The sequence below is a fragment of the Esox lucius genome, chromosome 14 (assembly GCF_011004845.1).
Source record: "Esox lucius isolate fEsoLuc1 chromosome 14, fEsoLuc1.pri, whole genome shotgun sequence".
NCBI lineage: Eukaryota > Metazoa > Chordata > Actinopteri > Esociformes > Esocidae > Esox > Esox lucius.
This window is the reverse complement of record NC_047582.1, coordinates 30,830,531-30,857,356: the sequence shown is the minus strand read 5'-3', so window position 1 is coordinate 30,857,356 and position 26,826 is coordinate 30,830,531. Positions and strand designations below refer to the sequence as shown.

Genomic DNA, 26,826 nt, shown 5'->3' with positions numbered 1-26,826 from the left:
AGAAAGGCCCGGCGTTCTGCAGGGGTTTTTCTTGGACTGAGTTATTAGGCTGTAAAAAATTATGCCACGTCAAAACAATGTGTTCAGAATTTTATTGAATGTCTTTGTTCCGTAGCTAGACAAGTGACAGACATTCCAGCTGGCTGTTTCTCTAGGAAAGGGGTGAAATCAGTGCCAATAGTGTGTTTATTTAGCAAGCTGAAAGGTGTAGGAATAGGAAAGTAGAAACGTATTGACAAACAGAGTATGACATTTTGGGTGTGACTGTTTGCAAGTCTACAGCCCACTTTGGAGGCCCATGAAGGGATACAATTCTGAAACGTCCCTTGCAAATACAAATCAGTGCAACTGGAACAAAGGAATTTCAACTAAAAGGTTTGTTTTCTTTTCCCTTGCATGCACCGTTTGACTAATCTCTGAGGAAAATAAAATGTGCTGTTTTCTTTGTTTTTCTTTCTTTACATGTTAAAAAAAATCATCTAAATTATAAATAACTCCAACCAACAACTCAGAGAGGCAATGTGTCAAATTAAATTGGCGTCCTTAAAACATGAAAACAGCCATTGTGATTCCCAGAAAAAAAACAAGCTAGGGAAACCCTTCACAGCATGCGGTTACAAAGAGAAGAAAATCCCAGGTCATTGCATGAAAAGCGGACTACAGAGACAGTGGTGCTCAAAATGCAGTTTCATGGCAGGCAAAAACAGTAATGACAAGGTTGCAAATTGCAATCAGGACAAATAATACAGCAGGCCTATTCATAGTGATAAAATAGTGATACAAAAAAAAAAAAAAAAAAAAAAAAAAAAAATAAATAAATATAAAAAATTCCCCTCCTGAATACTTTCATGAGACACTTATATAACATGCATATACAATATATGTATGGCATGAATAAAACGCTTCCGTTCTGACTAAACATCCCCTCGTCCCTGTCAAGCCCAGTCGCGGGGAGAAGACGCCGGCAGGCCTGTGGAGCTGCAGCAGGAGGTCCCCAGCCACCACGCCTCCAAAGGGCTCGGATTCATTATGCAGTGTCGGGAAGTGCAAGCACTCCACCCCTGGTTCAGAGCCCTTTTCCCAAACTCAACTGGAGCGGGAGGCACTTGGTGGGTTGGCGTGACTGAGACCGCGGCACACTGCTTCACTAGCACTGTGCTGCGCGGGGGCCCTCGTGGACGCTTGGTGATTACGCCGGCCTGCTCTTAAGCCACGGTTAGGGACGGCAGGACGGACCGTTCCGACATCGTTAATCTCCGTGGCTTTGTCATTCGGTCACATTCTCAAAATGGTCGTGTTTGGTCACAGGCTTGTCAAACGGGTGAGCGGCCCGACGGGGAGCAGAAGCCGTCGCGGGACCAGCCATGGCAGGGCCGGCCCCATTCTAGCCTGATGACTCATAGTGATACATTCCACGGCCCTATACGAGACGATACACTTTAGCCTGGGATGCGCACAGTGAGGTGATCTGAGGTAACATCAACGTAAGGTGTGGTGGATCGTCGCTCGCCAACTGTTTCAACTTAACAAATGCCAATTACTCATCCGAAAGACCCAGACAGGTAGCTGTGTGTTGGTGCTTGTGGCATAAGGTCCGCAGGGAGTTTGGGCACCCAGGAGAACTCAGTTGACCATGACAGTTTGTAACACCGAAGTGGCACAGAGCAGGCAATTAATGTACACTCACCTAAAGGATTATTAGGAACACCTGTTCAATTTCTCATTAATGCAATTATCTAATCAACCAATCCCATGGCAGTTGCTTCAATGCATTTAGGGGTGTGGTCCTGGACAAGACAATCTCCTGAATTCCAAACTGAATGTCAGAATGGGAAAGAAAGGTGATTTAAGCAATTTTGAGTGTGGCATGGTTGTTGGTGATAAGCTGATAGAAGAGCAACTTTGACTGAAATAACCACTCGTTACAACCGAGGTATGCAGCAAAGCATTTGTGAAGCCACAACACGCACAACCTTGAGGCAGATGGGCTACAACAGCAGAAGACCCCACCGGGTACCACTCATCTCCACTACAAATAGGAAAAAGAGGCTACAATTTGCACGAGCTCACCAAAATTGGACAGTTGAAGACTGGAAAAATGTTGCCTGGTCTGATGAGTCTCGATTTCTGTTGAGACATTCAGATGGTAGAGTCCGAATTTGGTGTAAACAGAATGAGAACATGGATCCATCATGCCTTGTTACCACTGTGCAGGCTGGTGGTAGTGTAATGGTGTGGGGGATGTTGTCTTGGCACACTTTAGGCCCCTTAGTGCCAATTGGGCATCGTTTAAATGCCACGGCCTACCTGAGCATTGTTTCTGACCATGTCCATCCCTTTATGACCACCATGTACCCATCCTCTGATGGTTACTTCCAGCAGGATAATGCACCATGTCACAAAGCTCGAATCATTTCAAATTGGTTTCTTGAACATGACAATGAGTTCACTGTACTGAAATGGCCCCCACAGTCAGCAGATCTCAACCCAATAGAGCATCTTTGGGATGTGGTGGAACGGGAGCTTCGTGCCCTGGATGTGCATCCCACAAATCTCCATCAACTGCAAGATGCTATCCTATCAATATGGGCCAACATTTCTAAAGAATGCTTTCAGCACCTTGTTTAATCAATGCCACGTAGAATTAAGGCAGTTCTGAAGGCGAAAGGGGGTGAAACACAGTATTAGTATGGTGTTCCTAATAATCCTTTAGGTGATTGTATTTCTTCCGTATTATAATTTTTTTGTCTATCTGGTTGACAGGATGCACAGCAAAAATCCCCATTCAGCAGTGTAGTCAGAGCTGGTGAATTTCTCTTTCCCTGGGTTTTAAATTCTTAATTTCTCTCTACTTGGAGAGTTTTCATTTGACGCGAACTTTCAACAGGAATTCCACTAATCCCCTCAGAGGAACTCACATCTGAACTGATCTAGTAATGCATCATATTTTTAAATGCATGTAGCTCTCTCTCTTCTGTCCCACTTGTTTTATACTGCCCTATGGACCCCAGGAAGAGTAGCTGCTGCTTTTTGGCAGTATCCTAATAAAACCCTAAATCCTAATCTAGATGAGAAATTGGTGGTTTAACCCAGATTAGGGAATCCTTGATGAAAGAAAGAATTCTCCAATCTGTCATGAAGATGGTAGCGTGCGTCCAGGAAAATCCCTCCAATCATAGACAAAAGAAAGAAATCTCAATTTACTTGCAGAGTCTTCGACACCCCATTGGCTTTCTTTATAAACCTGCTGATCAATGAGAAATGCAAGGAGAGAAAAACACACCCCCTTTGACTATGAAATCGTTCATGTATTATCACATTCAGAGTAAGAAAGAAATGACAACAAAAGATAAACTGGAGTAAATGGAAAGCCGCTGGACGTTAACTCATCAGAACAAATGAAGAAGATGAGATGCCAATGAAACCAGTGAAATTGTAAAGCTTCAAAGACATTCTCCCTTGGTGAATGTGCAGGCACTGATCAAAACAAAAACACCAAAGTCATTCTACCCCGCAGCACCTTTGTTCCCTCAAAATCTATGGGCTATTAAAGGAGCCATCCCCCCCTCTACAACAGAGCCCCAAAAAAGAGAGACAACATTCCCAAGGGCAAACAAAACAAAGGATATGCTGGGTGTCCACAAACCACTCTCGACAACAGCGAACAGGAAGCAAAAAGTACTAACACCTCCTTTCCCTAACCAAAATTAATCTCAGGCTTATTTGGGCCTACTCAAAGATTATGCCAAATGGAACACTCTTCAACTCTCAATCAGGCCTTTCCTCTTTGCTGTTAAGTGCATTCGAATGAATTACAATTTAAATGCGAGACATTAAACCACACATCACGTGACAAATGCAACACACCCAGCGATGCGGAAATACAGGAAATGAGTCCCGTCACCTGGAAGTTCCCTGGACAGAACCTGCCAGGCACTCCTACTGGAAGGTTGCTACATCCACACCGACCGGCATGTCTAGACATTTTTATTAATGCGCGCTATTTGAAAGGAGATTCCTGTAGACAAGGGGCTTATAAAAACATGTGTGGGTGATCTTTTTTTGCTAACAGTGTTATTTCCGAATGCCTTCGACATGACACCGTCCGTTCCCTTCCCAGAAAGGCCTCATCCTGGGGTGACTGACGTGGGTTTGTTTGATATACTACCACCCCCCCCCCCCACGGGCAACCCAACATCTGCTCATTGCAAGGTCATGTGGGCCAGACATGTCTTGTAGCATGTAAGCTCAGTCTGCTTCCCTTGACCACCGCAGATGTTCGTGGTCTGAAGAAAACAATGACGGTCCTTCGTCAAAGTGAGATGTCGGAGAAGGCCCGAGACTTGTCTGAAAAGTCTCGACGACCCTGGGTCTGTTGAAAAGGGATTTGGAAGACCTTCTTCATTAACTAACGGCCAACAATGATGCACGAGGTACTGTCTGTCATGACACAAAACAGGCCTCATGTACCACAATGTCAAACAGCTACACGTGATGTGCATGGTGTTTTAAGATGAAGTACTTGCCTATTCAGGACAGACTATATAGTAGCAGTCAGTAGCATCGGTTTGCCCTGTTCACAGGACATCCTTCACTGGAAGAGGTACGGAAGTGACTCGTGACTGTTTCGAATGTTAAAATCTCTCCAGTTTACACCCGGGTCCTAAATATGCAAATGGAGAGAGGCTAATTGTGTCAGAAACAGTTTAGGCTATGAAGCCACAAAGCCACAAACCATGCAAAGTCAGCTCGCTCACAACTTTATCACAGAGTGCCCACTCTCCTTCCCCATCCCTCGCAACATTCTGGCCAGATTAAAAAGACAGGGTTAACCTAAATCAATAGCCATCCATTTTGTGGATGTTCAAAGCAGGTTTCTTAATTTTTTTGGTGGGGGTGGTGGGGGGGGGTCTTGGCCCCATTTCAACTTTGTCTCAGTGATAAGTCAGTAGACACATACTGTATAGTAGTGGCACCATGCATCCACTCCAGTGGATGAAGCGTGGAAATGGGACGAACACGGAATTTCTCAACAGGCCGAAGACTTAATAAACAACAGGAGACATTTTAATTTCTATCCAATCTTAGGAGGAGACAAACATGCACTGTACGTACTGGGTGGCCTTTAGTGCAGTGCTATGCCATCTCCAATCTAACCTCATCGATCACCTCCCCGCCACAACTGGCTAATGTGGGTCATTATGTCCCAGGAAATACTGAGAAATGACTTCCTTTAAGGGTAAACAAATTAAAAGCCCTGGCTAACACAGAGGAGGGGCTGCACTGACAGGCTAATTAGGGCTTGTGGTTGCTTGAGAAGGGCCACTTAAACTAGGAACCTGTAGGAGGAGGAGACACGTCACATTTAAGTGCCATAACTCAAATGAAGTGTTGAACCAAGACCTGCATATTTATGTCGATTATTTGAAGGAAGGTGATAATCAACGGAAAATGCAAAATGGAAGCTGTAAGCCGAGGGGTCAGACACGGGAAGCCTGTAGTCGTCAACCTTTTCTCTTGTTCAGAAGGTGTCGTGTGCCTTTGTGACACTAGGCACTGGGTGGGACGGACACAAACCGGCACCCCCCCCTCCCCATGGTGCATCTGTCAGTCCACATCAAGGTCATTCACAGCCCCCAGGAGCATAGTCACAGATCACCCCAGCAGTAGGCAATTTCATTTCCGCGCCGCACAGGAGGGAGTTCATCATTCAGAGTGCCAAAAAGGCCCTCGCAAAACAGTAGGAACCCCTGGAAGCCAGAGAGGACCGACTACAAAATGATGTTCAGGTAACGATACAGTCAAGGTGGGCTAAGAATAACAGAGGAGTTGGAGAGCAGTCCCTCACCTGGTGACCTTCCAGATTCAGCACGAGGTGATGAATCGTTCTTCTTGGCTTGCTCGCTTAGATAGTGTCTAATGGTCCTGCCGATACAGCACTCTCATTCTGAACATTTTAGCTATACTGAAATTTTTAGCATATAGAGCAGAATAGTCAACCTGGTAACTGGCAACAAGATCCACACAGCCATGGAAAATAATCAAATGTTTTGGTTTATTAATTGAAAGCCTGATAGTTGAGAGCTCGGGTTTTGGAAACATTAAAACTAGGACACTGCAAAACTGGCTATAAATACCTAGACACAATCCACTCTCAACTTGAAGTGATACCCTCTCCGTCACCACTGAGGTCAATCACATTTTGCCCCGAGAATAAAATAATACTGCAAAAGCGCATTCCTACCATCAAGCTGCTCATACTCAAACAATAGCCCCAAAAACCTAATTAGCATCAACATCAGCTAGCTGCAAGCAACCAGCTATTTTCTGTAAATAGACGCCAAGAGCGGATGAGCATACACATGCTAGTTTACAGATGCCCTTTTAAGTTCTGTGACCCTTAAAAACAACTTCTACTGGTCGAACTGTGAGCATGTGACCTGGTTATTTTATGACGCCAATTCTGCTGGAGCAGGGCTGATCTAGCCACCCTTACGGAAAACATCGTTGAGTACCCAGAATGCTTAAAAGAATTCTACAAATTACATGTAAAATTTTAGCAACCAGGAAACGACAGTGGCATTTTGCTTGCCTCTACCTTGTATTGCTAATTTAAGGAAAGACGATTGGGTGTTTTAGTGAGCCCGATAACACCTTCTGTTGACCAATAGAAATTCAGCATTTAATAACACGCTTTTTACTGTCGTATACTGTCCACTCCAAATTATTTCAGGTGAGTCAATGTTGTGAAACAAAATTTCACTCTTACTGCAGATGGAGATTTTTGACTATACTATTCACATCCAAATAATTTTTTTCAATATCTGGAAGAAAATGAATAGCACATCCAGCCCTTTAAATGTGCATCTAGCCAGAGAGGAATGTGACAGGTTTTGTAGCCAACTACTGCTACTATCTGATACAAATTAAATAATAATTATGTTATCTTGATATTATTCAGCCAAATAAGCCTTTTGAGGCTCTGGTGTAAGTTCAAAGAATGTCGGTCAACCGTCAAATTTTCATTAGCAAATGGCCCCACACGGAGGGGTAAAATGCTCACATGGGCAATATTGCTGGAAATTAATTGGTCAGATATTCTTTTAGGTTTGTCTTTGGGAGCCAATAATGGCCAACAAGGAGGGGTAATGTCAATGTTGCATTGATTAGATAGTAGCTGGGAACTTGCAGTGTCTGATACTTGTGAGATTTATGACAGTCAACGAGATCCCCTGTGTTAGCTGATAAAGCAGTACCTTCTCATTGCTCAGATCTTTTGTTTCATGTAAGAAACTCAATACAAATAAATGCCCATCTTGTTATTATCAACAGATAACATCTGTGGGACAAAAGGCCCAATGACCCGACAGAACAAAACACAGCCGGTCAGAGTGAACTCATTATCTGCCAAGGCCAGACAGAATACAAAAGACACCATGAGTGTTGAAGACCTGAATCAGCCTCCCAGAAGTCCACTATGATTAGCATTAGAGGCTAACTAGGGAGCTCCCGTCGTTTCTCAGCGCTAATACCTCGGACAAGAGCTGGATGAAACTGCTCTTTTCTCTCCCTTGGCAGCCGCTCAGAGAACTACTACAGGCTAATTGAAAAAAGTGATTAAGTGGCTTCTTTAAACTGGCCCGGCATGCCGACCACTCTAGCAATGTTGCAAAATTGCGGTGAGTGGAGAGGATGGGGACCAGTGTGGGCCAGATTATTTACCTGTTGTCAATATTAATGGCTGTGGGTTTTTTCCTCCCTTCTCGCCCTCAGCCAAAAGTTGATGAACATTAAAGTTTTTTGGCAAGAACGGTAAAGACCAGTAAACCGGCAGATAGAAGGCGGAGTGCTTGTTGAGGGCAGAACAAAGACTTGACTGTTCGGTAGTTTGCACCGACTGCGTCTGAACCTGTATTTCCACATGTTTTCGACGATTGGAAAAAGTAACAAAATGCTACAGTCGTGTACTTCAGTGCCACAACGTACAGCTAGAAAACCGCGCTGTGAAATCAAACCCTCGCACGTCTAGACTTACTGATGGTGTCCAATCTGCGAGACGGTTACAACAACAGGCCCTTTTAGTGCCGCGGGCTGTAATGTTGGCGTGACAGAAAACCATCTCTGTCGCCACGAAAACACTAAGGAGCTAGCCAGCTTGCCCATGCCAGGGAAGAGCACAGACTGCCACCAGACAAACGGCTCCCTCCCACAGGGCAGACCAGAGCTCCAGACTCCACTGGTGTGTGGCTCTATGGCCAGCGGAGGGGGCTAGGAAGAGGTAGAAAACCATGACACCCCGCACATCCTTCCCTCTCTGGGCCTGAGGAAGGAGTCCCCGACGGCAGCACCAATTCAACCGTATGGTGACCACATCCAACACGGCGCGCCCACTCTCACGCATCATGCCTGCAGTTAGCTGCAGCGAATCACAGCGGACACATTTTTGTTGTTTCATCGACTTTCGTGCGATAATATCAATAATATCTTACCGTGGAGCAGCGTCAAGTTACCGACGGTGTTGGTTTTCCCCAGGTTGTTGGCGGCTTCGCACATGTACGAGCCAGCGTGCACCTCGGAGGCTTTGGTGAAATGGAGCTCGGAGACTCTCCCCCTGCAGAGAGCAGACACATAGGGGACATGTTTCAGTAAAATGGCTACGGCTTTCTGTCAACATTCAGAACAGACGCACCAGAACATAACTCTACGAACTGCTGAATTTAAAGAACTCCGGCGATATTCTCCTAAGCGAGCGTTATTTATCAAGTCAGACATTTTCAATGTGCAATTAGGAGATCGGCCATGGTCTAAGATTTAAGGACACCGGCCCTTTTTCAACGGGACGACATGAGGCTCATCTTCCAGCCCACTACTACAAACAAACACACGGCAGAAACGGAGAAATGAATGGGCAGGTGTCCAGCGGCTGTCAGTTGACACCGAGGCCTGAAACTAGCGATGGCTGGGCGGGTGGGAGGAAATATCATTCATGCTGCTGCCTCAGCGTGAACCAACAGCCGTGATTCCTGATTTATTCCGCACGGTACATTGCAGACAGGTAAACCGCCTCTAAGTCTGATAAAACAATTTTGACGTCATGAAGCGGTGTTATGCTACTGATATGTTTACGACAGAACCAGAAGGAGGCACTTACTCTTTCTTTTTTTTGAACTTGGTGTCTTTGAGCTTGTTCTTGCCACTGGCTATCACAACCCCATCCTTGTACCACTTAAATTTGGGGAGTGGGTTACCCGCTCCGAGCTCACACTTCAGTAATGTCTTCCTCCCCTCTACGACCTCCACACTCTTCATCTCCTTCAGCTTGGGCTCAGCTGCAACACACAGTAACAGGTCTACAGTCACTCATACAGCAGATACAGTGCAATAAAACAGAGTTTAATACAGTGCAATATGATACAGTATAACACAGGATTCAGTACAGTAAGATACAGTTAATGGGCTTAGGGAAAAGTGGGATACAGTGCAACAGAACACAGACCAGAATGATATAGATCAGCAAGCTACAATAAAGTAGAACTCAGAAGAGTATGATACAGGATTAATAGGCTACAATGGAGTACTTTGAACTGTCACCTGATGAAAAGAAGCAAAAACATGAAGACTGATGGCCGGCCTTCAGAAGGTTGTGCTGTGCAAACTATTAAGGTCAACAACGTCCCCACAGAAACAGAGTTTATTCTTAAACGTCAGCGTCATGTGCTGCGATGTCTTAGCATTACACGGTCAAAATGAGACGTTTGTTTTATTTTACTGTCACTTGAGCGGGGTTGCCCCCCTGGACAAGCCCTGAGCCTTGGCCAATTGACGAGGCTTTGTAGAGTCTGTATCAAGGTGAAGCCAGTACAGATCACCATTATTAGAGAGATAGAGGCTGTGTGCCAAATGGAATACTATGCCCGTTTTATTGCCCTTGTAAACGGAATAGTGGGCCTTGGACCAAACAGATTATTGCATAGTGAATGGGATGCAATTTGGGACATAAAGTCAGAGGTACGGAAGTGCCCCCACTTTAAAACGGTTTTTAAAAATTCTTTGGGAACTTTTTTCACGCAATGTTAACATAAATCGCAATGCACCATTGTGAGAATTGGCTCCAGAATGTATTTTGTTCTGAACGTCTTTAGGTTTTCTGACCTTAAACGTAGATGTCAATGAAAAAACCAACACACAAGCCCAAGGGGTTGATGAACGTACATTTCATTCTTCAATATTTTTGCATTTAGTTTTCAGGAACACACAGTAACTCCGAATGACATTGTGCTCGATAAATCTTTGCATTTCTATGACTCTCAGTAATTACGCCCATTAGTCAATAGAGGGGATAGTTGAGTCATACTGGAATGCTTATAATAATTTATATATTTTCTAAATTGTAAATATGATTTGGGCACCAAAACGGCCCCATCACATCTCTCACCCACATATGTTCAAAAACGAATGCCACAATTGTAGATTGCCCCTTTAATCCTTGAATCATTAATGTGGATTACTGTACAACAACGCATTGTGCAATACAAGACATCGCTTGCAGTAGAGGATTTACAAATCAATTTTTAGGCCTGCTGAGCAAATGTTCTATTTAATTATCAAAACACCAAGTGAAAAAATAAAGAAACATTGGCGTTGCGTATAAATGCAGGAAGGAAATGAATTTGGAATCAATTTTGCTAATCCTGCCAACCCACGCTCTGTTGACTGTTCACCGACTGTATTCATATTGTTCAATGCAAACACTGAAACGGAGCACCAGCGGTTTTATCTGAGTCATGGCGCGTGAATGCAGCTGTCAATATTACTCAGGAATTTGGCTGTTACAGGAAGACGCCACCCACAGACTGGCATTCTTTGTGTGTGTGTGTGTGTGTTTGTGTGATATCACAAAAGTCATCCCTCAAAGCCATTCCAAGGCTTGATCATCCAATAATTCCACATTCCATGCCATTGCTCGATACCAAAGCCAATCTGCGAACCAACTGTCAAATGGGACCCAAATCACTACACAATGTAAGTGATCTAGTGAAACCTTTTCTTCAGCGGTTTTGGCAATTAACTCCAGAACGTGCATCATAACAAAATACATGCAGGATCTCTGCCTCGTTCCCATCGAAAGCAACTGGTTCAAATTCAACTCACTAGTTCAGAGTAGGATAAAAACATATAGGCTAAAGGTATTTCATGTTGTGAGTAAGCAATGCACCTTTTTTTTTGTTAACGCTGCATTTGCCAATGAAATCTGATGCACAATAGAGAGTGACAGCGGAGCGAGTTGAACTTTGGGGGGTTAATGATCCGCTTGCCGCCATGGAGCGAGCGATCAGCATGACCTCCTGTGGGTAAATCTATGTGAATAGGGGGAATCCTCCCTGAGGCAATTCATTGTAAGTGATGTACAAGAACCACTTAGCGATAACTAGCAAGCGCCTGCAGCAACTCTTGATCTGCAGTAATCAGAGGAACATTTTATCAGCTAATCTCTTTAAACCAATTTGAACAAGTCATGGGGAGAGATGTTATTGAAACTGTTGCTGTTAATATATAGGAGAATGCTTGTCCAACATTTAAGAGACTTTAGAAATCTGTCAGAGGTTGACATTTAAAAAAATTAGCGCATAACCTTATAACACTGCAAAACTCTAAATCCAAACGCTTGAATGAATGTGTCCAAAGCTCAGGTGTTCCTTGAAGGCCCAGATGAGTGACACGGGGACATTAAGAGAGTTCTCTGTAAATGCGGGGCCCAGACCCACTTCAAACGCCATTCGGCCTTTCATTTCTAGACAGGTCTGTCACGATTGCACAACTATTGCTCAATAGAGCTCACAGCACCTGAACAGAGGAAGGCTCGAGGGAATCACAAGGGTTTCCCACCTTAATCTCTGTGTTTGCGTTCATTCATGCCTTTTGTTTGCCATGGAAAACCTCTCCCCGTCATAGCAGTTATACTTTCACTCGCTCAATCACTTCGGAAAGGGCAAGTGCCCAACCCAAACCAGCACCTCTCCCTTAAAAGAGGCTGATATCTGACGGATAAACAGAAGTAGTGGAGAAGACCATCAAGCCCCTTTGCAAGTCAATACAGCCCTAGGTGAGATGGTGTCGCGATCATCCACATTACTAATTGTTGAAATGTTCAGTTCCCACGGGCGACCTTATGGCTAAGAAAACTGTGGACCCGACAGCACGGTCATGACATTATGCCTCTTAGAACAGACAGATGTCTTGAGGCACACTGGAGAGGAAGAGGTATTTAGCACATTCACGAAATAATTAAAAAATTGTTTTATATCCAGGGTAATTTGCACATATGACTGCTTCTATATTCAGCCCAAACCATTTAGCGTTGCTACGTATCATGGATGGAGACACTACTCAGAGAGACATGGCTATATGAGCGAGATGGTTCTGGCGAGCTGATTCTTAGCCCATCTCTATCAGTTTGCATACTGTTGCATTTCATTACAGGACACTCAATAGATAATGCACTGAATACATTCACACGTATGTCCACTTCCCCGAGCAGTTACAGGAAGCCAATTTCTGATCTTTTTTCCCTGGTAATGGGTCTTTTGACCCATCAGGTAAGAACTCTTCAATTTTCATCTTTTCCAGGGCAGGTCACATTGATCTAATGCTTATTTGACAGAAAAGGTATATTAAATACTCACACGTATGGACCAATGTCCTGTGAGAATAACTTCATCCATGCCACCATGTCTCTTGCTTGGGGCAGGGACTTTGCTGAGTCCAAGCCTGCCTTTTCAGCTGTTTCCCGATGTCATGAATGAGCTCCCTATGGGGAAACTCCTCAGAGTTTTTCAAACCGCAAATTTACACAGATCAGTCTACATTCCAAGCCATGTAACTACGGTGATGGAAGAATTCCATGATCTAATACAGGATTCCAGACAAGAGTCGAGAGTTCCAGACGTCTTCAGACTCCTTGACCAGGGGGACTATTGTGGCTATCTTGATAACTTCCACGTCTTTTGTTCTAATTCACCATACTTCAAAGTAGGAATCAGCAGTTGAAACAAAATCAAAGTGTCCTCCCCGCCCCCATTAATGTAAAAAAAAAAAAAAAAAATGATTTATGGGCCTGGAGATATGTAATAAGAGAGATACGGATGAAAGGCCTGGCCATGCACAACATGATAGTTTGTGAACAATGTAATGAAGCTGTAGTGTTTAAATTTACTTCAATAAAACATGTTGGGTTCTACCTGGCTACAGACGAACTGAGCTCATTAGTTATTTGTAATTTACATCACGGAGCAGGACCATGCAGTAAGATGAGTTATGACCTAAGTGCCTGGTTATTGTCAACCATTTGAAAGCATGTTTGTTTGCACTGAAATATCTATCTCACAATACAGTACATTACACCTGTTCTCCAACCGAAGGGCTGGGCTTGTGGATGTGCTTGGTTTTGACCTCTGTCAGTGTCTCTGTTTAGGGCAGGAATGAAGCAACCCAATGGACTGCTGATTACACCCTTGTGTAGTACTGCAGTACTGAACACGATGTGGTGATGCTGTAATTGGGCATGGAAAGGTAATATTCATGTTGTATTAATATTAATTGAATGCCACACTGCATACACAAGGCCTCAAGCAAACAAATCTTTCCTTTCAGAATCCTGCCAAGGTCGATCATAGGACCATACTATAACGTTAGAATTGTATTGCTAGCTTAATAGTATTAGAACAGTGTCACATCTGGTCTGACAATTTACCACTGTCAAATGACTGAGACCACAGTCAATCAACAAATATGGCAACGGATTTTAGTACTGTGTTTCAAATCCAATTAGCAACATACTGTCCAAACATCGTAACATTCTAATGATAAAAGCAGCGGAGGCCCGGTTATAGCCAAGCTAAGCAGCAACTAACTCAACACCTGTCGAGAAGGAAGTTCCCCAATTATTCCACATATGCCATCAAATGGACACTAGCTGCATGCACAAGAAGGAAACTCCACAGTAGGGCTCAAAGCTGGGTAATCTAATGTTTCAAACTCAAGAGGTTTCCAGTCCTTATGTTTGCAAACGTTGTAGCCATGAATGTGCCTCCTCAACCATGATCCTTCCTAGGTTTTCCCGTTGAAATTGAGCTTCCAGGGCCAACAGTCGAAGGACGACATAAGAGAGCTACCTTTTGCGTAGGAATTTATGGGTTGTACCCGGTTGCACCTGTTAAATCACTGTGCTGTACTATCTGAACGAGTCTTGATGGGCGTTTTTTCTGTATCTTTCTCGTTAACTTGCAATTCAGACGATGTCTTTAACTTACATGGAACTAAATACAAAGATATACACTTTTCTAAATGTCCGAGAAATTGTCTCTTCGTCCGAACTGTAGTCACATTAGTCAAAGAAAACGAATTCTCTTTGCATAACGCAACCGTTTGTTTCCGTTTGAGACGCAATGAAAGTGAAAAGAATGTTGGTAGGTTGGAACTCGCTTACCTCTTGGTATTCCCTCCCGAACACCTGTACAGTAGAGTAATACTGACCTCGACAAAATAAATGTCAATTTACTAATGAAGCTATAAGTTCCCCCCGTTAGTCTACCTTTACAAATCAAATGAAGACACTTTACCTTCTGGATAGTTGTCCGTTGGATTCTTCTTTTTATTTTTCTTATTACCTGTACCCTTTTTATTTTCAGCCCCCTCACTTTCTTTGCCTTTAAGGTCAGACATTTCTTATTTTCTTTATCTGTGCAGTAAATCAACTCCTTCGCCAAGTCCCCCTTGTGTTAATGGATCCCGGTCCAAGGAGCGGAGATGAGCGCGTTAGTCCAGGCAACAAGCAGAATACTTCGAAAGAAAGTTGACATCAGTATTAAAGGGAGGAGTGAATGTAGCCATCTGAAATCACGCCCGGGTGCTATTTAAAAGTAATAGGTGAAAGAGTAGGCTTATTTCACTTTCCGCATTAGTTTCACCCCGACTCCCACGGGGGGGCGTTAGATTTCTCTTTTTTCTCTTTCCTATTATCTGTGCCCTTTGTGTTTCCACCTCCCTCGCTTTGTAATTTCTATTGCCTGGTATCTATTTCTCTTTCTGAATAGTCCATATTTAGCATAATCCTTCCGTGTTAATGGATTTTAACTGGAAACAGAGTGGACGCGTTAGGGGGCATTTTTGGGGATATGTTGGGTGGCACACAATTTCACTTCCTGGCCAAATAAAATTACTAATATTAGTTCTATGATTGAAAGGAAAAAACGTATGTGAAAACGACCAAACCCAACAAAAAAACATGTTTTAACACAATAAAGATACGTGACCCCATTACATAATGACATCTTTCTACTTGGGCTATAACATTTTGAAACCAAACAGAATTCAATGTTTTAGTTATAGGCTACTTACAGCAGATGAAACAGCACACACACAAACACACACACACACACACACACATTCTGAGCAACAAGCTTTGCTCATGCACCATTCTGTTAAGGCCCTATACACACAGCTCTGTCACTGAAACAATAAAATACCCAAAACATAAAAAGAAAGCCAAGCTAACGCCCCCAAAAAAAGCAACGACTACCGATATGTCACATTGTGATGACTTGCTGTAGACTTAAACAACGCCGAAAACTGAATATTTATAGTCGCCCATTGACTCAGTAGCAGACACGGTCCATTCAGTGGTATTCGGGGAGCTTTTCTACATCATTAAGATGCTGGTATTGGGTGGTCACACTCATCAGAGGTGTGGTCCCTTTTTGGTGGTTCTTAAATCCCGCAATGATTCAGCTCTGGATGGTTTCTTTAATCGTCTGTCAGCATTTAACTTTTAAGCGTGGATTCGATAGGTATGGGGTGTTCTGTAAGACAATAAGGCTGTTGATGATTTTGAGCAACAAGTTTCCTTTAATAACTCCTTTCCAATCAATGGCAACATGCACAAATCACACTCACGCTCTTGTTTTTTTTGTTGGTGTGCAGGCTACATGATGTCATGTGGGTTAGGGCCCTGAGTTAGAGGCAGAATAATTATGCAGTAATCTCGTTTGCAGACGCTTCCACTCCAATTGCGCAATAACCTTGCAATGAGGTTAGCAGCTAAAATATGTTTATCCTTAGTGTAAAAGCGTTTTGAAAAAGCCCACCTAAAATGGCAGTCTGTTTTGGGTAGTAGTTTTAACCAGTTACTTAATTGACAAATATGAAAGTAAGTTCCCAACTGGATTTTGACACAAGAGTAAAAGAAGCATATTCCTATCCTGCATTGACATGTCATTTATATTTCTATACTCTCCTCATCCTGTAACAGTTCGGCAGCCTCAAAAAATTTCCCCTTCAGTCCTGGGCTCATTTTAGCATGCGGAAATCAAGAAGGGCAAAGTCTACCGCACACCCAAATTTTGTTTGTTTGAATGCTGCTGGATGCCAAAGGCAAAACTGAAAACACAGTAAAACGGTTCCAAAAGCTTCCAGTCAGATGCAAATGTATTTTAATAGTTATAAATCAGAAGTAACTTCCTTTCCTTTACAGCATTTGAAGACCACAGAATGGATGTTGCTGTTGGAATATGGAAGGGCAAGAGATAAAAATGCCAAATGATGTATCCTCCGAAAACTGGTAATAACAAAAAACATACCTATACTTCCCCTTCCTGGGGATTGGTCGTGTCCTGTCCCTAATTTGAATCTATGACATTACCCCTGTTCCTGCCCGAAACCTGCGGGATGCGCAAATCCTGTTCCCTTGTATACCGCCATTACAAACCCCAGCCAACAAAAGCTAGGTTTCTAACCTGAGCAACAGCTTTTTGTCGAGATGCAGTTTTCGGTGCTTAGGTGCTTTGCTTTGAAAACATTCACAGAAAGTTACTTAATTGCCGACCAGAAATGATTTGATAGTGAATTCAAAACAGCAGTGTTTTTATCTCCAGGCATGTTGTTTTCTATTCCGAAAATGTCTTTCTAAGTAGAAATCGTATCCCCTTCTGAGATTAAAATGTTTTGCTAATCTCGATGTACAGCTGCTTCGTTTCCACCAGGAGTTTGCCTCCTGGCCGCGGCGAACCGACAGGACCATGGAGTCTAGCATAGGACGGTGCTTCTAGGCTAAGCACCATGCCGGGGTTGATGGGATGGATGGCAGGATGGCGTTGCCTTATCTTCTCCAGCTCTAGCCAATCCTGTGACAGGTCGGGGCACCTGCAAGTTCAGCCGGACATTCTGACCTACCTTAGACGGTGTGTACAATCACACAGGTAGACTACCGACTAAACCATCTCGTCACATGAACTTGTAAATGTGGACCATCAGCCCCACAAGGCATCGACCTTTGACCCTTTGCCCCTATGAACCACACCTCTGGCAGCGAATGGACGTGGAGTTGTTCAGGTTTACTTGTCTTTACACTTTAACAACAGCAACACTGGCATTGCCTGGTTTCCAAAAATAAAGAAGAAAATAGAAGAAAAAAATGTACGAAACAATGTAAACAAGAAAGTAATATGATAGATAAGGGGTAATAGTGTCGTACACAAGTGGCAAGCAGCCCTACGCATGATTCAGCATTCAGCTGGCAATGTTATTTTCTCTAGTGCAGTGGTACATTTTGAAATAATGAACAATGAATTATGAAACGTCCAATGTGCAATAGAATGACTATGTACATAATACCATAAACAATTGTACACCAGTGCCATAACTCCTTCTAGGCACCAAGTTCAGAGACCGGAAATTGAACCCAGGCTATTTAGTCTACTGAGCTGAAGCCTACATCTTTGCTCAGGAAGTTCACACAATTTGGCATGTTTCAGGTCTGGACTGGTCTGTTTATTAAGCTAGTGCCCTGTAGCCATACATACTGAACGTACAGTATGCAAAAAGTGCATATGCCAACAACAACAACAAAGGCAGGTCAGACAGTATCATGCAGTGTCTTGTCAGTTGCTGGAACTTATTTCCTAATTATCTAAAAAAAGTCACATGATCCGGAAGTAAGTCATTGTTATTCAGACTACGGAGGAGTGCGCGTAAACGTTGCATTCTTTTCCACAACACACCGCCTAGTTTTCCCCCATTTGTGCGTCAAATTTCATCACTGGGGGTCGCAGAATGACGGTGGCATTGACACCAACAGACACTATCAGTTTCGAAATACACATTCCCGGTAACCAGTTGTGTTTACAGGTCACACTCTCATGAGGATTGTAGTGCTGTTCCCAAGAAATTGCCATAGTTGGAGTCAATCAAAAATCTATATTATTTGCTATCTTGAGATATAGGGCAGTGTGACACTGTGTAGAATGCTTTCAATCAAAACGTAGTTTTTTTCTTTTTGACATGCGTACATTGTGCAAGTTGTTGACTCATACTTTCTACTGTATTTTGTCAGAATGACTGTGACCCCCTCTGTAAGAACAGCATGACAGGGCCTGCTGTGGTGGAAGTTAAGTAAAGGCAAGATGGACCATGTTGTTTGTTCAAGTTCCTTTTCAACAATTCATTTCAATAATTCAAGAATGGCTTTACTTTCAATTGACTCTGAAACACATCCAGCTATTGCCTTTTTTCAAAACATTGAAAACAAATAGAAATATAGTATGTAATAAAATGTTAAATAATATTTGAGAAAATGTACAGAGATTATTTAAAGTTATAGTATTATTATAATGGTAATGTTTATTTCCCTTGCAGAGTTTTTTTACATGAATAATTAATTAAGTTGAAATAATTATTAAAAAAAAGTTTTAATTGTGCTTTTAATTTGTTTTAAAAAGCATTTACTTTCAAATTCGATGATGTAAAAAAAAGCGTGAGCCCATTAATTTGAAAATTTTTGATTTAGTGTAAGCATCATAAGGACTTCCAAAAAAACCTGAATTAAATGTTAGACTAAGTCATTAACAGTAGGCTATGGCCATCCTGTGCCTGGCATTATAATATCAGGATTTTTTTATTCAGTTGCTAAGCGTTTTGCAAATACTGCTACAACAGTGCCACTACTCGCTTGAATTAAATGTCATCTAGCCTAAACCAAATACGTTAAAATGACTCATCCAAGACCGAAAAACGGTTTAAACATCGTTTTTCTAATGGAATAAGCGTGACTTTGAGGTTCAAAATGGGAAGAAAGGAAACTTGTGAAATCTGGACATCTTTAACAATTTCAAAAGGAAACCCGCTATTAGCCTACCTGCACAGTACAAGCTCTATTGATCACAGCTTAGTCTCCCCCAGTGTGGGTGTTTGCAGAATGGAACCTGTTCCTTTAATGAATATACCACTTTTTGGCAAGGCTTGGTTATGTTAGCACGCCACTGGACGGCAGAGCATGTTTAGTGAGTCAGTCAGTTTCTGACGGACTGGATGCTAAAGGGGGCACCTGGGTCGTGAGTCACTAGTGGGTTGCATGCCTGGCCGAGTCTAAATACCCTTGAACTAATGGGGTGTATAGGTACAAGTTACAGCAGCTAAAAAACTAGCACTAAATTGGCTGATAGCTGCTAGCTCACTGCTACTGGGTTGTGTGGTTGTCCCACCTAGCTATATCAAGATGAAAGCAAAAACCGGAAGTCTGTCTGAAAGGGAGCGTCTGCTACATTATTTAAATGTCACTCACTACGCATTCAATCGTGTCGTCCATCTTCACCTCCTCCATCGCTGTCTGCTTTGGGCCTGCATCTGCTCACGGCGGGAGTAGAGGTCAAATCAAAAAAATAACTGCCACCTGAACGCTGAAAGCATTCTGTAGAAATGTTGGCCCATATTGATAGGATAGCATCTTGCAGTTGATGGAAATTTGTGGGACGCACATCCAGGGCACGAAGCTCCCGTTCCACCACATCCCAAAGATGCTCAATTGGGTTGAGATCTGGTGACTGTGGGGGCCATTTCAGTACAGTGAACTCATTGTCATGTTCAAGAAACCAATTTGAAATTATTCGAGCTTTGTGACATGGTGCATTATCCTGCTGGAAGTAGCCATCAGAGGATGGGTACATGGTGGTCATAAAGGGATGGACATGGTCAGAAACAATGCTCAGGTATGCCGTGGCATTTAAACAATGCCCAATTGGCACTAAGGGGCCTAAAGTGTGCCAAGAAAACATCCCCCACACCATTACACCACCTCCAGCCTGCACAGTGGTAACAAGGCATGATGGATCCATGTTCTCATTCTGTTTACGCCAAATTCTGACTCTACCATCTGAGTGTCTCAACAGAAATCGAGACTCATCAGACCAGGCCACATTCTTCCAGTCATCAACTGTCCAATTTTGGTGAGCTTGTGCAAATTGTAGCCTCTTTTTCCTATTTGTAGTGGAGATGAGTGGTACCCGGTGGGGTCTTCTGCTGTTGTAGCCCATCCGCCTCAAGGTTGTGCGTGTTGTGGCTTCACAAATGCTTTGCTGCATACCTCGGTTGTAACGAGTGGTTATTTCAGTCAAAGTTGCTCTTCTATCAGCTTATCACCAACAACCATGCCACGCTCAAAATTGCTTAAATCACCTTTCTTTCCCATTCTGACATTCAGTTTGGAGTTCAGGAGATTGTCTTGACCAGGACCACACCCCTGAATGCATTGAAGCAACTGCCATGTGATTGGTTGATTAGATAATTGCATTAATGAGAAATTGAACAGGGGTTCCTAATAATCCTTTGGGTGAGTGTATGTCCTTGTATAAAATGCTTGTGCTCACCAGCTTATCCAAGCTATTTGAATATCATTGTATAAAACCTTGGTATAGGTTTTTTTGTATTCCACTACTAGCAGCGTTCCATCAAGTACAATTTCTGATCACGACTAGATGCATTTGGAGTGTGAAGGTGATTCTGATTGTGATTCTGGTCAGCAGATAATTATTTTGTAAATATGCTGAAAGATGGCGGTACTACCTGAAACGTGTCCGTCTGAAGTACTGTACAGTACAGCACGTCTTCTGCTACAGTGTGCTGTACTGTACGGTCCCACTCTACTGTACAACCACTTTGTAGTGTGAGAACCGTGGGCCAGAATCCCTGCGGACGGCATGTCAGCGCGCAGCAGCTAAATGGGTCCCAAAGCATGTGTCAACAAGCCGCACGAACATAAACCAACACCAATTGCAAGCTAATCAGAGGGGAGTTGAGAAGGGAAGGAGCAAGGTGGTGAAGGGGAGAGGGAGTGAGGTGGGAGGGAGTGAGGTGGTGAAGGGGAGAGGGAGTGAGGTGGGAGGGAGTGAGGCGGTGAAGGTGGGAGGGAGTGAGGCGGTAAAGGGAAGAGGGAGTGAGGTGGTGAAGGGAAGAGGGAGTGAGGTGGTGAAGGGAAGAACCTGTGTCTATGGGTAAATCAACCTGTGTCTCTGGGTAAATTAACATGTGTCTCTGGGTAAATTAACATGTGTCTATGGGTAAATCAACATGTGTCTCTGAATAAATCAACATGTGTCTCTGGGTAAATGAACATGTGTCTATGGGTCAATTAACATGTGTCTATGGGTAAATCAACATGTGGCTATGGGTAAATCAACATGTGTCTCTGAATAAATCAACATGTGTCTCTGGGTAAATTAACATGTGTCTATGGGTAAATCAACATGTGTCTATGGGTAAATTAACATGTGTCAATGGGTAAATCAACATGTGTCTATGGGTAAATCAACATGTGTCTGTGGGTGAATTGTCTCAGTGTTAGTAGCATTGAAGAATTGTTGAGATCATCTTTATGTATTTTTATGTAGGGGTAAAAATCAAGTCTCTAATTCTGAAGTAGAAATTACAAACAAATACACTGCCTTTCTTAAACTTGCAATGCATTACAATTTTTGCACTTAACCGAACATCTCTGGTGATCAGATTACAATACTTAATCCGTGGCTGTCTTTAGCACAAACCTTTTTATCATAACATCATTCTCTATTTTAACTAAAACTGTGTTTTCGGTAGACATATGGTGGTTCTATGTTTGTACTGTAGCTGTAGCTGTTCATAAACAAATGTAAATGGTGGCTGACATATCTAACCTCTAACAAAAAAACGTGCGACACGTTGCTAAACATTGGGCAAACTGTTAGCAAACAAAATGCTTTGCGCTTTAGTTCATCATCACCTCACTATTGCCTTCACACACAGTAAGTCACAAACTCGTAGTGAGCCTAGTCTCTATGCATTTCAAAGGATAAAATGGTTAGGAGGATCACAGCTAGAAGAATAACAGTTATGTGTACACGGCATATAGCTACCCCGTACACAGGATCGTTTTTCTCCACTCGTCGTGGAAACACACTGAACGAGCTGTGTAACGGTTGGCCTTGCTCATCTGCACCATGCCGCTTTGTCCAAACAGTTTATAGTGATGAGGTCAAGGCACTTCAGTGGACCCCAAGTTTCCAAAGTGCCTTTTCTCCGAAATGTTCCCTTCCTGCGTGTGTCGTCAGAGTAAACCAGACGCCTACATGCAGAAAGCCTACCAAAACAAAGTGTTCCTATCTGGTGTTGCAGATGGATTCAGTCAGGATATGTGGGTTGAGTCTCATTTCAGTGCAACGGATTCATGCGTCCCTACACAAGAATGGCAATCTAAAAAATATTCATATAAATGAAGAACTCCCCCCCTTTTTTTCCTTCTTTTTATTTTGATAACAATTTTATCCCATCCAGTTATATCTACCACTCTGTCATCACTACTAGGAACACATTAAGGAAACACTCCGACAAGGCATCCATGCATCCATGCCAAGCTGCTGCAGTATCGAAGCATTTCTGGAAATGTGCTCCATATTCAAACTGCAGTGTTTGGTGTATAATTAAAAGCTCTGTAGCCATAACTACAGTAAATCTCTTGAGCACCTATTCTTACCCGAAAGGGTTAACAACACTAAGTTCTCTGCTTCTCCTTTTTTCTCCAGTGCTAGGAGTGGCTCCTCTCAATTCACCCCACATTGTCACTTCGGATGCTTGCTTGTTTGAACTTGATTAGACTGACTACTCACGGGCATAGCAAGTTATTACAATGTGGATATTTGGGTAATATTTGATTGAAATGTTGATAAATGACTTTTGGACCTACATTCGCCCACTAAGAAAATATACTGAATTTTCTCTGTAACGTAACAAGATATTGTAAGTAAAAACCACGTGGAAAATTCACAGAAATAGTGAAATTAAGGCACAATGTGTATACAAAATAGGTGAACTTCCTCATTAAGGGGCTCGGTTGGTTACATGAAGAGGTTCTCACACCTCGATCGCTAAGGCCCTGATTGGATAATTGGTGTGTGCCGTGTGTGATGGAGGCCCTGCTGAGCTACAGATGCCATGTCTTGATTTTATCGTCCCGTCATTTCTGGAAACACAAACTTGTCAAAGACTGTATGGATACTCGGGGGCTGCAGGAATGTTGGCCCAAGTGAAAATGGTAACATACCCTGCAAAAATGTATTGATGTGGCAAGACTACTTTTGAGCTTTGTGAAAGTTGGTTAAATTAATATATGGCATTGGTGATGCCCAAACATTTACAGGGGGAACTAACATACAGTTAGTCATCGGGTCCTGGACAGTGTTACTCATCTGGTGAAAATGGTAGCACCTTTTGTTACATCTACACAATGAATACAAGTAACGTGAAGAAGGACGAAGTGCTGAGGAAATAAAGGAAACATGCACTCTGACCCACGTGGACAATGTTAAACACATTAGGGAGACTGTACTTAGGCTGCGATATGTTTTGGTTTATAAGAAGGAGAACTTGAAATTAGGCTATGTTTTTTTGGCAATGTCAGAGCTCTTTCGAACAATGCGTGGGAGTTGAGAATTAACATTAAGGTTTCTCAGGTGTATGTTTTTCACCGCCTTAAAAGGCTCTGTCGGCCCAGAAAAAAAGCACAAAGATCACTATTAAAGTATCTCACTGTAAATATTATGAGTGTGACGAGGCTAACATTAAACAGCGCGCTAATGCTTCGGGTGCGTTATAACGTTCAGTTAAATGAAAAAGAGTTTGCAGCTGAATCATCAAAGCTCCCGACCCTGTTTCTCCCGTACGCTCCAGATGTCTCACGTCGTGTGTACTTCTTGTCATGAAGTGTTTTTACGATGCCTTGTCCAGAGTGAAGTTTGTTAGGGTTTGTTTAGTAAACACTGTATATATTTTTAAAAATATATATAAAAAACTCCACCAACATAGAAGTCCCACTGAATGTACCCAGTTTATTCACAATGCACAGTACATTAGGCGCAGTACATTAGGCGCAGTACATATGCTCGTTCTTACACATACCATAAATACACATGACCGTCTCAAGAACCTTGTTTCAATGCTTCATTGAGTGCATTGTTGTTTCTTTGAACCCTTACAAAACACAATTGCAGTTTTGTAACTGCAGTAAAAATTATATTTTGAATGCAGTAATTGCAGAAAAGATGTACTACACTGTGGCTGTAGGAATACTACAGTATATTACACTCTAACTGCAATCTTTTATCATAAGTGTTGAAGCATTGTGATACAGTACAGTGTTCACTGTAGCATCTGGTATCTGAATCAAAGCCCAAAGCCCAAACACCATAAAACATTTACGATCTTGCTTTCTGGATTACCAAAATAGCAGATGATGACCAATTTCATTTTTGCTCAGTTGACGTCAATTTCCTGACGTTATTTTGTTTTCACTCAATTGGAAAACATCTGTCAAGGGTTCCCATCATTTCAGAGATGAGGTAAACAGGAAATTAACAGTCATGCCTGAGTTTACAGCTTCCATAGCATTCAAAGTGAATAATGTTTTTATTAGTATTTCTGCTTATTACTACTTCTCATCTAGACATTTCAGAAATGTGACTCTCTCATTGCGTCATATTACAAATTTTATAAATATCTTGCTGCACAACTCTCAAACCATTTGGAAACTTGCCATCATGTTAGAAACAACGGCTATATTGAGAGAATTTACCATTCTGTGAGAAAACGCCGGAAATCTGTGATAATATTTCTGAGTGCTAAATGATGAGAGACCACTTTCACTAATATTCCCTTAGTAGCCCTACTGTTTTTTTTTCGTGATCTGTCATGGGGTCATTTGCCTGCGGAGCAACAATATCCTCTTGTCACACCTTATAATCACATGGAACTGATTCATTAAAACCTGCTAACTCCAACTGTGTTGTCCTGAAGGCTAGGAGAGACATACTGCAGCAACACTCCAGCGTATACATAAAACTATTTTAATTTGTATTTTTATAAGCACATATATACAGCTCCGGAAAAAATTAAGAGACCACTACACCCTTTTCTTTCCTTTCCAAACGTGAGGAACAGAAGGGTTAAAATTAAGAGACCACTGCAAATTGAACGCTTCTGTTCCTCACTCAAAACATTTCTTTTCAACTTTTTTGGAAAGGAAAGAAAAAGGTGCAGTGGTTTCTTAATTCTTTCCGGATCTGTATATACATACATTACCATTACAATGTTTGGGGTCATTTAGAATTGTCCATTGTTTTCGAAAGAAAAGCACACTTTCTGTCCATTAAAACAACATAAAATGTATCAGAAATACTGTGTAGACATGGTTAATATTGTAAATGACTACTGTAGCTTATTTTTAATGGAAAACCTACATAGGCATACAGTGGCCCATTATCAGTAACCATCAGTCTTCCGATGGCACATTGTGTTTGCTAATCCAAGTTAATAATTTTAAAAGGCTATGTGATCATTAGAGAAGAACACTTTTGCAACCATGTTAGCACAGCTGAAAACTGGAGTGCTGACTAATTGTGCTGACCGATGCCTCAGGTCCTCAAATGGCAGCTTCATTACATAGTACCCGCAAAACACCAAACTTAACATCAACATGAAATGGTGACTCTGCCTGGCCTTCTAGGCAGAGTTGCAAAGAAAAATCAAAATCTTTGTCTGGCCAATAAAAAAAAATTAAGATGGGCAAGAGAACACAAACACTGGACAGAAGATGATTGGGAAAAAAGGCCAGCATCTTGGAGTTGCCTCTTCACTGTGTTTTGCGGGTACTATTTAATGAAGCTGCCAGTTGGGGACCTGTGAGGCGTTTGTTTCTCAAACTAGACACTAATGTATGTGTCCTCTTGCTCAGTTGTGCATCGGGGCCTCCCACTCCTCTTTCTACAGAATTCTGGTTAGAGACAGTTTTCGCTGCTCCGTGACGGGAGTAGTACACAACGTTTTACAAGATATTCAGTTTCTTGGCAATTTCTCACTTGGAATAGCCGTAATTTCTCAGAACAAGAATAGACTGTCAAGTTTCAGAAGAAAGTAATTGTTACTGGCCATTTTGAGCCCACAATTGCTGGTGCTTCAGATACTCAACTAGTCTGAAGAAGGCCAGTTTCATTGCTTCAGAACAGTTTTCAGCTGTGCTAACGTAATTGCAAAAGGGTTTTCTAATGATCATATAGCCTTTTAAAATCATAAACTTAGATTAGCAAACACAGCGTGCCACTGGAACACAGGAGTGATGGTTGCTAGTAATAGGCCTCAGTACACCCATGTACATATCCTTTTAAAAATCAGCCATTCCAAGAAAGATAAAAATTACCCCAAACTTTAAACCAGTAGTGAATATATTGAACAAAACCAATGAAAGGAAGCTGGAAACACATTTGTTTCATGATATAAATATTTAAAGTGGATAAAGCCCATAAAACGCTTACTCTTAAACTCTTCCGTTTTTAAATAATTAACGTTGAAGTTGAATAAGGAGCCCTTATGTGCTTCAACGACAGAGAAATATTGTCATTTTTTAAAAAGCTCTTAAGATACACATTTTTGAGGTGCTTTTTAAAGCATGCTTTTAGTTGTCTTACTGTAGCTATCCTT

The 26,826-nt window shown here is 42.3% G+C and overlaps 1 protein-coding gene across 7 annotated transcripts in view; it reads right to left on the bottom strand.

The window, feature by feature from the left end:
• nrg1 (neuregulin 1) overlaps positions 1-26,826 on the bottom strand; it is a 93,953-nt gene that overhangs the window by 39,239 nt on the left and 27,888 nt on the right. For 5 of the 7 annotated variants that reach the window (XM_020053658.2, XM_020053657.2, XM_020053659.2 and 2 more), the window contains exons 2-3: positions 9,152-9,329; positions 8,490-8,611 (exon numbers count right to left, since the gene is read on the bottom strand). In XM_020053658.2, the coding sequence (XP_019909217.2) occupies positions 8,490-8,611; positions 9,152-9,329 (300 nt within the window). Of the gene's footprint in view, positions 1-8,489; positions 8,612-9,151; positions 9,330-14,618; positions 14,896-26,826 lie in introns of those variants that run through there. The other 2 variants (XM_010889597.2, XM_020053661.2) reach the window with 1 other exon arrangement.